The following is a 14457-nucleotide window of genomic DNA, read 5'->3' on the forward strand; positions in this document are numbered from 1 at the left end:
AGTGTTGTTTTGAGTGTCATTTCTGGAGGCCTAGCCTATAGTCTAATCCTCCAATAATTTCATAAATATCTAATTCCCTTTATTAAATTCCTTTCTGATAAAAAACAATTATAAACGTGAGAAGAAAATAATAAAAGAACCATGGCCTATTAATTTCTTTCTGATAACATTTAACATTACCTACTTGCAGAAAACTGTTCTTTTCTCAGCTGACACTCAGGCAAACCTCCAAGCACCAAGGATTTCTGTCTTCAGTTTTATTTGTTTGCTAATGTTTCCACCGTTCTGAAGATATCAAGACACATTCTCTAAAAAGATTAGTTTCTGGAGGCCTGCTGAGAGAATAATAAATTCAAGTTATAGTAACTACTCAGAAAAATAAAAAGATATATGAAAGCTTATCTGAAGCAGAAAAAACATTAACTGGTTTAAGAAAGCTGGAAGTGCTGTCAATTGAACAATGAGAACAAAAACGTGAGCTTTTCACTGTTTTTAATAACTTCTATTGAATATGATGTGGGACTATTACCAATATTTTAATATTATCAATTGGTCATAATTTTTCTTTAAGGAAAAGAGATTCATTTAATACGTAAGGGTGACTTTAAAAATGACTCCTAACATCAATTTTTTTATAACTAAACATATGGTGAAAGTGATGATAAAATTCAGTTTACTCAAGAGAAATATATTTTGTGCACATTTTGCTAGAACATATTATTTAGTTCATGGAAATTATTTTAATTTAAAAATTGTCTTAATGTAAGGATAGGTGCAGTAATTTTTATTGTGTTTAAACAGCAAATTAAAATTACATATATCTATTGTGTACAACATGATGCTTTGAGATATGTGTACATTGTGAAATGGCTAAATCAAGCTAATCAACATATGCCTTACCTCACATACTTAACATTTTGTGGTGAGAATACTTAAAATCTACTCTCTTAGCAATTTTCAAATGTGCAATACATTGTTATTGCTATAGTCACCATGTTGTACAATAGATTTCTTGAACTTATCCCTCCTAAGTAAGATTTTGTAATATTTTACTAATATTTCTCCAATTTCACCCTCTAACCTCACAACCTCCCAAGCTCCTGGTAACTATTATTCTACTCTCTGCTTCTACAAATTCAACTTTTCTTAATTCAACATAGAAGTGAGATCATACAGTATTTGTCTTTCTGTACCTGGCTTATTTCATTTAACATAATGTCCCCCAGATTCATCCGTTATCACAAATGACAAGATTTCCTTCTTTTTTCAAGAGTGAATAATATTCCATTGTGTTTATATATATCACATTTTCTTTAGCCATTCAACTGTTGATGAACACTTAGGTTGGCCCCATGCCTTGGCTATTGTGAATAATAGATGCAATATTTTATAGCATTCATCTTTCTCTTCTTGAATAAAAGTCCAATTTTAGATATAATGTGGAAAATTCTTAATAAACAAATAAAAATTAGCAACCAACTTGTGAAATATTGTGACTTTTAAAATTAGAAGAATTTCTTCATTTTCAATCCTAAAAACTAATATGGGAATTAAAATAGAATTTTACTGGATGAGTTAAATTTATTAATTTTTATTTTTGTATTACAGTCTTATCTACAATAATTTAAATCAGTACATTCTTGTGCATAATGAAATAAAAACTAAACTTGCAATGATACTATGATGTAGATTATATTACCCTGTTTTACAGATAAGAAGGAAGATTTGCAAAACTAAATGCCCATGATAGTACAGTGATAAGAGGAGGCAGCGACAAGATTTGAATTTTGATCAGTCTGATCCAAAGCCTGTGGTCTACTAGATGGCAATTCTTGCAAACAGCCAGTGGTTAGTGGGTGAAAGAAGAGGACAAAAGTAAAGATAGTCAATTTGGCCAAGGCAATGAGCAGGTCAAAAGTAGCCAATATTTGAGAATCTATGTATCTCGGTCAAGCATCCGGTAACCTGTCAACATTTATTCTATCCATCATTGGAGAAGAGTATTCCGTAGTGAGTGGTACTGCCTGTGCCTCAATTTTCTACTCTGCTAAAAGAGTACAATGAAAGTGTGAAAAGTAGATGCACAGCACTTAGTACAAGGCTTAGCCCATAACGTGGGTGCAAATGTTAGCAAGTCCACAAATATTTAGTCTACCTAATCCACAAAGATTTACGAAGGCGCTGGTATGAACAAGGTAGCAGGGTTACAATAATGAGGCATGTTAGGAACACTAACAATGAACATGGTTTGACTTTATGGTCTCCGAGGGCAATAGACATTACACACATGAATTCATATCCTCTGTGCTATGGAAGGAGATCATGTGCCAGCAGGATCTCTCTGTTGCTAGCAGAGATCCAGCCCCTTGGACAAGGTCTTCAATAACTATGCCCTATTATCTGAAGGCAGTGTTGGCTGGGAGAGATGGGCACGAACAAAGCAGGTTGGTCTCAATATTTCAGGCACAGAAGACAAGACAAAGACAGAATCCCTAAGGAGAGATTGGATCCTGAGAATTAGACAGAATCCTGGTGAGCAGCACCAGGTACAAAGTCAGGGTCACCTGGCAGCAGGGTGCTTGGATGGGGACTCCCAGCAAGCTTGACTAGAGCATAGAAGGAGAAAGGTTGCAGCATCCGAAACCCAACAGGGCACAAGACCTTCCCCCAGGGCAGATCCTGCAGTTTTCTGAAACGTAGACCCTGTGGCTTAGCCCAATTAATCTCGTAAACTGGGTCATCACCCTGGGTTGCACAGCAAGCAGGAGCCTGGCAGCAAAGACTGGATAAACACTGGCATCAATAGGAAAAAGCACTACAAAGAAACTGGTTTCTTTCAAGCCCTGAGAACAATCAGATTCCCTCGGGTGTTGCTTTCAAATCTGTTACCATCATCAGGTAACTTTACAAAACAGGGCAATTAAAGAGCTAGGTAAAGGTGCCTCAGCAATTTCCCAGACCTTCAGGGAGATGAAGACAAGGAAGAGGACCACCTCATTGTCATTGGAAGGGCCACCATACCTGTTCTTGCTACTTGGTGATGAGCTTGTCTGGCCAGTGAACCCAGGCAGGCCATGACTGTTAAGGAATGCATGCTTCACAGGAGTTTCAAAAACTCCTCCTGAATTTGTTTATGGCCAAGAAAGAGAGCAAGACCCCAGCTCCTGTGCCCCTATTCACACTAATTTGCCAGTTGAGTGGCACATATAAGGCTGCCCTTGGGCTATGGTAGCAAAGAGAAGTTATGCAACCTCAACCCATCAACCCCTGCCCCTAGAGGTCCTGGAAGGAAAGCGGGAAAGCTCTTCCTTCACAGCACATGTCTGGACTTTGTCCTTAGCAAATGGCAGGGGAGCACCCTAGGGTCCTGGAGTTGTTTCCCTGTAGGATACAGAATGTGAACTGATAGAGCTTCCTAGCACTTCGTTTTGCCAAGAAGTTTAAAACGTTTTTGGAAACCTCTGATCCTTCATTTTAAAATATTAACACTTTCAGGTCAAAAAATATCACTTTAAAATGTAGGTAATGCAGAAAATGCATCCTAGTAATTTGAAAAGGTTTAATGTCTGCCAAAACAACAAAATAGGAACAAACAGTATGATCAGACTCCATGGGTCATTAGTCCTCACATTTGCTTCTCTGACCTGACTCGGTGGCATATATTGGCATCCCCATGTTTACTTATGAAGAAATGAAGCATGAAGAGATTAGGTGACATGATAAATATGACACGAGGCGAGCAGAGTAGCTGGGAAGAAAGCTCAAGATGTAGGATCTCCATTAAGAACTCAATGCTCTTTTGCAACCTTAAGTTGCATCCAACCTCCTTCCTCCACGGTCAGGCCTCTTGACTCACAAAAGCAGATTTCTTTCTTTTCACATCACTGAACCAACTGTCCAGCTCCTCCACATAATGTAGGCCACCTTAAAAAACTGGATTGACTTGAATGTAACAGCATCATCCTTTCTCCTCTCAACTTGCCCTTCTTTGTACCAGAGGATGTCATAATCAGGTGTGAAGAACATGAATTCTCACATCCAGGAATTTTTTCACCTTAAATTACTTTGTCTTATAATATATAATGTATAGATACAACAAAGATTGATGGGAGTGGAATTAACCAAGTTGTGAACAGTAAAAGAAAGAGGAAAATGAGTGAATGTAGCTCATCTTCAGTCTCCTTAAGGACAAAGGAAATATGTAGTGAGAACAAGTTATTGATGAAGACAGTCCAGTCTATTACCAAATGGCCTCTCAAGGAAGACAGGTGCAGAGACGTATTGTGCAAAGGGCCATTTTTATATTCAGAGTTATGAATATGAGGACAATTCTTATTTCAAAATATTTGAAATGAAGGAAAACATTCAGAGAAGAATTTAAGGGACACATCATTACAGAAAAAATTGATAGCCCCGGTGTGCCCTCCAACATTTCGTTTCTCAGCATTTCTTCCCCCTACCCTAAATTTGATGCTTCATTATTCATTGCATGAATAAACACTTATTTATCTGTTTTGTACCAAGACATTAAAGTTTTATATGAAATTTCTCTAGTTATAAATCTAGAAGACAATTTGCTATGTCATAGAGAATGAACATTTCATCTTTTCTGGATTTTGCAAATTTTTTTCTAAAGCGATTATGTCATTTTATACTCCATCCCACAATGTGTGAGAGTATCCATTTCTCTACAGTCTTGAAAACACTTGTTATTGCCAGACTTCTAAATTTTGTGAAATCATTGAGTTGAAAATAAACCTCATTTTATCTTTAATTTGCTTGCTTCTGATCACAGCTATGGTTAAATATGTTTTCTGTGTTTATTGACCATTCAGATTTTTCCTCTTCTATGAATTGCTTGCTCACATCCTTTATCCATTTTTCTGTTAGCTTGTTATGTTCTCATTGATTTGAAAGATTTATGTATATATTCAAGTACTAATGCTTTGTCAATATATTCATCATACAAATGTGGCCTGTTCTTAAATAACTGATTGTATCTCTACAGGAATTTACCTTGCACAAAAGTTTTAACAAGCAAGTTAAAACTAAGACATAGATAAGAAAGTTGATATTTCCGTGAGTCTGTGAGTTCAGGAAAAGCATTATGAATGCCAGTTTTTCATTATTTATCTATCTGCTTTTCCTTCCAAGTTCAGAGAGATAAAGTATAGGCCACCTAGCTTTATGCTTGATAGTATCTCTGCTTTGCAGAGTGGGTAGTGTAGAATAATATGAGAGATGAATAAAGACCAACTTTGAGAATAATTAACCACAGATTATTGGGCCTAATAGATTGCATATCTTCCACTGAAATAGAAACTGTTTCAAACCAAGTGCATCTCTAGTCATGACTTCACATGGGAGCACACAGAATCCGCTTCATGCAGGGGCATAAGGCATGCAGAAACAATCTATTCCAACTTATCCCTCAAATATTTTACTACCAGGCCAGTCTCTGCTCATGACATAAGTTCCTAGACGCAGGTAACCAATGAAAACAAAAGTAGAATAATGTTATGGTAATGTCAGGGCACATGGATATATTGCCTTGGGAATCTTGACACGAAATCTTAAAATAACCATGGCTATCTTTCTATTTCAGAGGTGTGGCGAAATCTTGTTTGAGAACCCCGATCAGAATGCCAAATGTGTTTGCATGCTGGGTAAGAAGGCTTCTCATTTTAAATATATTAAGCATGTTGATGTCATGTGGAGTTATCGTTGTTCTGTTGCCTTTTTGACTGTCTCTCATTCCATTTTGAAGAGGCTAATAGGTTTTTTTATGGGTATATAGGCAGATGTAACACATTTATATGTGTAACACTTGATGATGAGAAATGGTTTTGATTTTCTTAATTAGTCAGTCAAGGACCGTGCTTCTGAGTCTTTCAAAATTTTTCTTGGATCATCAGCATAACATAGAATTAGGTGGTTTGTATTCAGGTAGCTCTGATGGAAAGGTAATTCTTAAACCAGAGATGGATGATAAGATAGATAAGTAAATTATTAAATCCTTACATCACAGTGCAAAACCCTTACTTAGAATTCCTGGAAGAAATGTATATTTGAACTACTGTAATCTGAAGTCAGCACAACTATTATCCACACAGCATTTGTAACAAAATAACATTGTAATGAATAATCATGTGTTCTTATAGGACGATATATCATCAATGCCTTTGACAAACTCTTTTAATATGTACTGTTAGGTAATGAAGTTGGTATTATTTTCCTCATTTTATAGGTTGGAAACAATTATAGAGAATATAAGTGATGCACTTAACCTCAAAGTGAGAAATGGCCCAAATCATGATATGGAAGTTTCTAAACAGTAAAATTTTAGGTCTAGTGTTTAGATCTTATTTAAGCCATTAAACTATGCCCAATAAAGTTGCAATTCATTATGGTAATAGAAGTAAACAGTAGCATGGATAAATAAAAATAATTTCTAAACTTTATTTTCACCAAATTTTTACCTTTGTAGATTCTAACCTTGAACTATATTAATAAGCAAAGAAAAAAATATTCACTTTAGCATTTTCCATTTGCTCTGCCCGCTTCATATATTGACAGTCTAGATTATTGGTAAAAAACAGACAGCAAGATAAACAGAGGCAGGCAGAGATCTTGGTAATTTATAATTCAAAATAATCATGTAACAAATAATCAAAGGTGGTACATGACTTAAGAAACAAACAAAAACCAGACATCAGATTTTTCTACCCTTCTAATCTTTCTTAAATTCTTCACTAATTTTTAAATCTCTCTTTGCAGTTCTATGTTTTTATTTTAATTAAGATGGTGGCTATATAGTAATACATTCATTGAAAAATGAACGTTTTACTAGAAGCACATGAACAAAGAATATAGTATTGCATCCATATACCCATTTCAAATATCCAATATTACTTCCCCTTGAAAGTGTGAAATGAAAATGTCTCCAAAGTTCTAATATTTCAGGTACTACATAGATATATAGATAGATAGATGATAGATAGATAGACAGACAGACAGACAAAATAGGTACAGATGGAAGCAGAAAAAAATCCTTTGTCAAGCCATGTGTCCCAATTTTGGATTTGGGAAACTATCTTACCACCACATCAAATAATCTATTCAATAATTAACTCATTTAATTTTCCACAATAACAAGATGAGGTTGGTGCTATTGTTATCTTCATGTCCCAAATAAGGAAATTGAGGCAAATGGTCTAATACTGCAAGTACCTTACTACCACTGAAATATTATTTGATTGTAGCTTTCACCTGGTCTAGTAACTTGAATCAATGTTTAACTCATAATAATTTTAAGCACATGAATACATCATCTATTTTGACTGAATGTTTCTGTGTCCTGTCTTCCATGTCAGTTGCTTGATTAATTTATAGCTAGGAGAAGAGCAAGAGACTTTCTACTACTGACTGTAGATTTGAATTCACTTAAAGTAAGATCAGTTCTCTTTCCATCTCTTCTAGATTATATAGTATTGTTGATATAGCTGCCAGAAAGCAATCCTGTCCACCAAATGTGTCTCTAATGAATCTGCTAGATTGCACAAAATTCTAAAATTAGAAACGTATTTATATAAATCAGTTTTATGTTGCTACCACTGTCATAATAATTACAGTTAATTGAGCACTTACTATGTGGCAGGTGAAATCCATCCCAAACACCTTACATAATTAGGTCATTTATTCTAAGTAAATTGAGAGAAGCCCTATCTTTCAAAGTATATCTCTGGCAATAGAAGAGTTTTAATTAAGCTTCTGGGTTTTTTTTTTTTTTTTTTTTTTTTTTTTGAGACGGAGTCTCGCTCTGTCGCCTAGGCTGGAGTGCAGTGGCCGGATCTCAGCTCACTGCAAGCTCCGCCTCCCGGGTCTATGCCATTCTCCTGCCTCAGCCTCCCGAGTAGCTGGGACTACAGGCGCCCGCCACCTCGCCTGGCTAGTTTTTTTGTATTTTTTTAGTAGAGACGGGGTTTCACCGTGTTAGCCAGGATGGTCTCGATCTCCTGACCTCGTGATCTGCCTGTCTCGGCCTCCCAAAGTGCTGGGATTACAGGCTTGAGCCACCGCGCCCGGCCACGCTTCTGGTTATTAACCTTGTAGATTTCATTAGTTTGTTAGATTTCCCTTTTCTTCATAATACAGAACTAAATAATAAAAGGAACCGTGAGAATGGAAGTTTTTACTGGTTTCAGGACACATAGGAAAAACAAGTATACATTTTACCTTTAAGATAGACAGTAAATAATGAGTGTTCCAAGATAATATTGTGCCTAGTGAGTTTGAGTTGCTCACATAGTGAAAATTGTGCCCTTGAGGAGCTTATATTTAAGAAGGTTTAGATTTTTTAAGAGAATTGCTGCAACATTTAATTCAGACACTTATGAAGTCCTTTGAAATCTTAGATGGAAGAATACCAAAATAAAATCATTATGGATATCAATACACATGGATCAACCCCACCATTAACATATATTCACCTGAAGCCCAAGGACTGCCACTTCACAGCAAAATGATCCTAGATGATAAAAGAAAGGAGTTTAATGGTTTATTCCCTTAAACAAGAGAAATCAAGTTATGAGCACATAAGTCCCTAAAACTGAGCCCATACTTTGTATTTCTTCAAGAAAGAACATCTGTATTAACACAAAAAGCACCTCTTCACCACTATCTAAGGTATTAATTAGTTTGTTGCTATCTTCAAAAGGAATCTCAGATAATGTTCTTATGATTTTCTAAAGCATTTTTTGAGAAAACTTCACATCTCACACCACAAAGTATAAGGAGTCTCTGATATCATAAGTGTTTTATAAGCACTGCCAACCACAAATGTAGTTTTTATTTTTGCAGGTAATTTTATAACATTTTTATGAATAAATCAAAATTTCTAAATGAGAAAACCAAATACATGGGGCCACCTCAATATTCAGATCCCTGATGTGGGCCAACCTGAGACATCCTCATCTTTAACTAGTCAAGCCCTTGGCTCACTCCCCTGGAAACCTCCCTGTCTACCTGCTCACACTCCAGGCTTGGGTGCCTGCTGGATCCTAGCTGTGTACTGGTTTCATCACAGTTGGGGTGGAATATGGAGAAGGGTCACTAGCCAGAGACTCCATTTGCATTTCCTTGTCTTCCACTGGTGAGTCCCCAGATCATTCTGAAAAGTACTCTTTTTATGCTTTCAGTTGTCTACCTCACGACTTCCACGAATAAGTCATTCTTACTGAAAATCACACTTCTGACTCATTCTGTTAAATGAGACATGAGTGTAAAATTCACCTTGAGTTACTCTGGTGCGCTGAATTCAATGCAGCTTTAAATGGAACCAAACTACTGTCATGTATGGGTCTAGTAGGGAATTATTTCTGGCTTCAGGAGAATAACTCATGTTGGATATGAAGGTAAATACAGGTGTACTGCAGAGCTGACTACACGCAGTGTTAACTATTTATTCCTTACAATTGTTCAGAGAGCAAATGTGGATGATCAAGTTAAACATAAACACCAACTTGTAATAAATGTTGCTTTCTTCTTTCCTTCAGGCTTAGGGCAATGTGTGTAGAGTTTCTGCCTCCCTGTCCTCCCCTCTCCACCTTCCTTTTTATAAATTTAGCCATAAGATTTCACTCAAGTTCAAATTGGCTCAGAAGTTTATATAATTATATCAATGGATATACAACTGTATAGCAAGACTTTTACCTTCTTCAGGTCTCATGAAGAGATACTAAAAGAAAGAGGAAGTGGAAGAGACATGATCTCTCATTGTATAATCAATGCATGAAGTATAGCAGGTTACAAAAAAGAGTTTACTTTTCAAAAGCATAATGAAAACTGTTGGGCAAAAAGAGCCAAGAGTATTTAAAGAAATTATGTAAAATGATCAATGTTGATTCACTTCTCAGTTCATTTGTGAACCTTGCTCTGTGAAATGATAAATCATCAGAAAAGAAAATTTCAAAGAGAAATTCCTGAACAGATTTAGTGCTTCTTTGTATTTCCTCTTTTTCTTATTATTAGAGTGGGATTTTTTCAAATTATAAGCCTTAATTTTTAGTTTATGATATTTTGTTGGCTCAATTTCTCCATCCTCTTTATCAAGGTTTAATTTTTTTAATTTGAAATTTTCAGTGGCCCTGTTTTTGTCTCATGTATGATTTCTTTCGTGCTGATGACTACTGGAATGTACAATAGGCACTTTTTTACCTGACTTAACTTACATATACAAGGGAGTATTCATATTAGTCAGTTTTCTGGTTGAAAATTATTATAAATTATTTAAATGATTGCTAATCTTCAGAATAACAGAACACCAGAAAATCTATATTTTATTAACACTCAACATAGGCATAGAGGGACTTGCTTTGTAGCACTAGCTCTGAAAAATTAACCGTGTACTCATAGAAGTTGCTTCATCTCTCTAGGATTCAATTCATAGTTTTCCTGCAAAGTGGAAATAAAAACATTTATCCTTCCTAGCCCAGGGGTTTCTCTGGTGAGAGAATGAGATGTTCTATGAGGAGAAGCCTATGATGATATCTGCCCTAAATATTGTGTATGCATCAATAAGTTGATGCATAAATGATAAACAATTGAAAATGTAAAAATTGGTAATAAGCAAATACAAATAAGCTAATAAAAGTAAATTATTACTGATGACACCAATGGTGTTGAAAAAAGCAATTGAAAAGTTAAAACATTATATAAATGTAAGGACAATTTTTTAAAATATTAAATGCATTCTTCAAAATTGCAAGTTACCTCCAGGGTAGAACGAGACCTTCATCTAATTTTTATTAATTGGGTGTGCACCAAGCACCTACAAGGTCATGTGCTTAGCATTGGGAATCCAAAGACCAGTGGGGCATAGAGTCTCCCCTTAGAGGGTTTATTGTTCAGCAAGAGATTCAAGTACTGAAACCCAATGTATGCAACACCAACTCGACTGATAAATGCTACAGAAGAAATAAAGATAAAATATATTGGGACTTCAAAATATGGAGAGAGTGCATATAGCAGGGATGTGAAGACTCATCTATTTAGATATGAAAGTTGAGAACATGGCAGCACTCTAGATGGATGCAAGACCACTCTCAAAAGCCCAGAGATAGACTGGGGAGTGTTTCTAGGGCAGTGTTTCAGGCCATGAGGTAGATGAAAGAATAAATTGAAAAGAAATTTGAGACCTGATTATAGAGAGCTTGACTGTCATCATTGGCCCTAAAAAGGACAGAAGTACCAGATAAAAGAGAGTTCTGGTCTCTTTTATTTAGTTAGTTAGAGAGTCTTTTCGATTTAGTTATAGCGTGTCAGAGAATACTCTATAAGCTCCTAGGTACTGGGTAGTATTAAGTACAGCCATTCATCAGCTACTTGTGAAATTAAGTAATTTTAAACCAATGCATATTTAACCCAATGTGTATCTGACAACCTGAATTCTGGTTTGATTTTTTAAAAAAACGTGTTAATTCTATTTTTCTCTTGATATCAAATATTATAGTATTTTATTAAGAAACAAGATAATATTTTCAACTGTGACAGTAGAGAAAAATTGTTTTCTTCACTTTTTTGGAACTTTATCACCTAATAAAGTTGGGAGTTATTTTATATTTATATTTTGCTCTTATCACTTGCTTCAACTTTTGGTTTTTGCATGTGGACACTTAGGAGACCTATATACTGTTTCTTAAAAAATAATACACAATCTGTTTTAAGGCAAAATAAGATTTGGTATCAAAGTAGGCCACTGTGGTGTTGTAGAAAGAAGGCATTGAAAGACCTGGTACCAGCTAACAACTGTGTGAGCAGAGGCATGTCATTTAGGGGTTTGTAGACTTGTTCACTGTTGTCTGAAATTGAATAATAAACATTAATAACAATATTATTGTCTACCTTATTAAGTCTGTTGAGGATTACATGACAATAAGTATTAAAACATTCAGTGAACTTTTAGAAGTACTATAAATATAAGTATTTTTATTAATAGTAATAATTTTTTCTAAGTCCTTGCACTTCATTTTATATTAGTAGTATTTTTATATGCAAATTGACAGTATTGTAGATTTTAAATTTTAAACGATCTCAATTTGGTTCAAGTGAACAGATATTTTCAAGTGCATGTTGGCAGTTTAGTAATAAACATATTATCCTCATAGGTTATGAAAGAAAGATTATTGTAAATATTATTTTGCATGCACTTGACTTTACAAGTAAAGTCTGTGTTGAACGAAGTTTTCAAGTTGCTTAATTTTGATTTATTAAGATTAGAATGCCTCAGGAATTTGAATTAATTTTAACTTACACTTTCAAAGCTCTTCATTGCTGTCACTTGGATTCATGAATTCACTCTCTCTATATGCATGCTCAGACAACAAAATTGCTAAATGATATTTTCTTACTCTGCCCAAAGAGGGTAAAGTGAACCTGGATATTCCCAAGGGAGGATGATGGGAGTATCATTCCCCATCACTCACCCAAGGCCCTGTCTTGTTTTACTTTTCATTGCACTTGTCAGTAAAGGACATATTTTCTATTTGTCCATTGTTGTCCCCCAGCCTTGCCCTGCAACACACCAATACATGCAGAATGTGATTATCACAGAAGTAAGGACTCCATTTCATTCACTGTTGAGTAGTATCCAGCATCTGGAACATATAGCGGCCCAGCCCCTAAGAGGAACTCACTATTTGCTGAATGGATACATGCTGATGTGTTTGTGAGAACAGCAGAGTCATCCGGAGTGCATCTCCCGAGTGTGTCAAAGATGGGTTGGCCTAGTATTTAAAACCCCCTGCTAACATAGCCAAAGCCATGGGTCAGCTCCTACATAAACTAACTGGTGGCTTCCCAAGCACACTACTCCAGGTTACAAGATAAGAAAGAGTGGTTCTCTTCCAATAGCCAATGAGGAGCTATCCTAAGAGGGAGATTAACAAGTATTCGTTGAGCACTGCTGAATGCCCAACCCTCTGCTAGGAGTACTCTGAAAGTTGATATAATAATGAGCAAGGTAGGATCCCTGTTGCCACAGAGTATATTCTTGTGCAGATGGAGCATTGTGCTGAAAATACAGGAAGAGGCCCATTATTTTGTCTTCTCGTGTTTATGGGAATATACAGAAAATTATTTCACCTTGAGGTTTATGGTTTAAAAGGCATTCTACATTATCCTACTGCCTTTTAAAATTTTGGAAGTCAATATTGTTTTGCATAAGAAAAACAGGTTTCCTAGCTCGAAGGTTGCTTTCCGTGGAAGGTTGCAGCATTTCCACAGCAACAGAACACCTCATTTTTGAATGCAGCTGGAAGCCAGGGCTCAGACAAGAGCAGCTGCGGAATAACAACACAAGCGAAGCCCAAACTATCAGAACTGATGTTGCCAAGCCCAAAAGTGATAGAAGTGTCAGTCTTGTGTTGAATTAGCTTCATTTTCTGTCTGAAGGTAGAAAGAGGGAATTCAATGAGACCCATCAGCCTTACACAAAGCTACACTTGAGAAAACATGTTCAATCAACAAACGCTTTATAGATACACATTGTATGCCAGAGTAGGGATGCAAAGACATTGAAATTCTATCCTCAGCAAGCTCCCAATCTAGTGACACAGGGACAACCACACAAACAATGACAACATAGCATAATAAACCACAAGCAGGAGAGGCCAGGTCTTATGGGAAGGGAAAGGGTGGAGTGGTGTCAGGAGAGGCCTTGTGCAAGACACGGTAAGGAGCTGAGTGTCAAAAAGAAGCTCCAGACAGCCCTGGAGCTTGCACTGAGGACAGCCCATTGGGAAAGGTGTTGTTGGTATTTCTAAGAGCAACAGGTACCGGCAGCTTAATGTGACCAACTAAAAACTGTAAGAAAGTCTTTATGCCTGGAAAATAGAATAAGAGGAATGAGATAAGACAATCGAGTGTGGAGAGAAAGGCAGGAGAGATTATGAAGAGCCTTATAATAGGACAAATAACCATCGAAGGATGTTTAAGCAGAGGAGCTACAAGGTGAGATGCATGCTTTAGACAGATCATCTGGTTAGAGTAGAGAATACACAGGAGGAGGACAAGCTGAAGAGAGACTAGTTTAGGGAACAGTAGTATCTATCAGGTGAGAAATGATGAGTCCTACCTGAATCGAGACAGTGTCACAGAGAACAGAAGGCACAAAGTAAAGGAAACTTTTCAAGAGGGTGATAGAACTCTACAATGGGTTGAGTATATGAAATGTTATTAAACAGATCGAGGTACTGCCCTGTCCTGCAAAGAAGAGTCTGAGATAATTGAATTTGCATGGGGTGGGGCAGTGGGGAGAGGTTAAATTTTAGACACAGTAAATGTGAGGAGTCCAAGGAACTCTCCAGTGCAGCGCAGCTCAGAAGAGGGATCTACAAGTCAGTGGCGGTCACGATGTAACAGGAATGAGATCACTCGGGGAAAGGTGAGGAGTGAGATGAG

At 36.4% G+C, this 14457-nt stretch overlaps 1 protein-coding gene across 2 annotated transcripts in view; it reads left to right on the forward strand.

Moving 5' to 3' along the window:
- Positions 1-14457, forward strand: part of LOC105465663 (phosphodiesterase 7B) — a 333358-nt gene that overhangs the window by 90706 nt on the left and 228195 nt on the right. The window contains exon 2 of one of the 2 annotated variants that reach the window (XM_011714218.3): positions 5606-5666. In XM_011714218.3, the coding sequence (XP_011712520.1) occupies positions 5606-5666 (61 nt within the window). Of the gene's footprint in view, positions 1-5569; positions 5667-14457 lie in introns of those variants that run through there. The other variant, XM_071096499.1, reaches the window with a different exon arrangement.

This window comes from Macaca nemestrina, chromosome 5 (assembly GCF_043159975.1).
Source record: "Macaca nemestrina isolate mMacNem1 chromosome 5, mMacNem.hap1, whole genome shotgun sequence".
Taxonomy (NCBI): domain Eukaryota; kingdom Metazoa; phylum Chordata; class Mammalia; order Primates; family Cercopithecidae; genus Macaca; species Macaca nemestrina.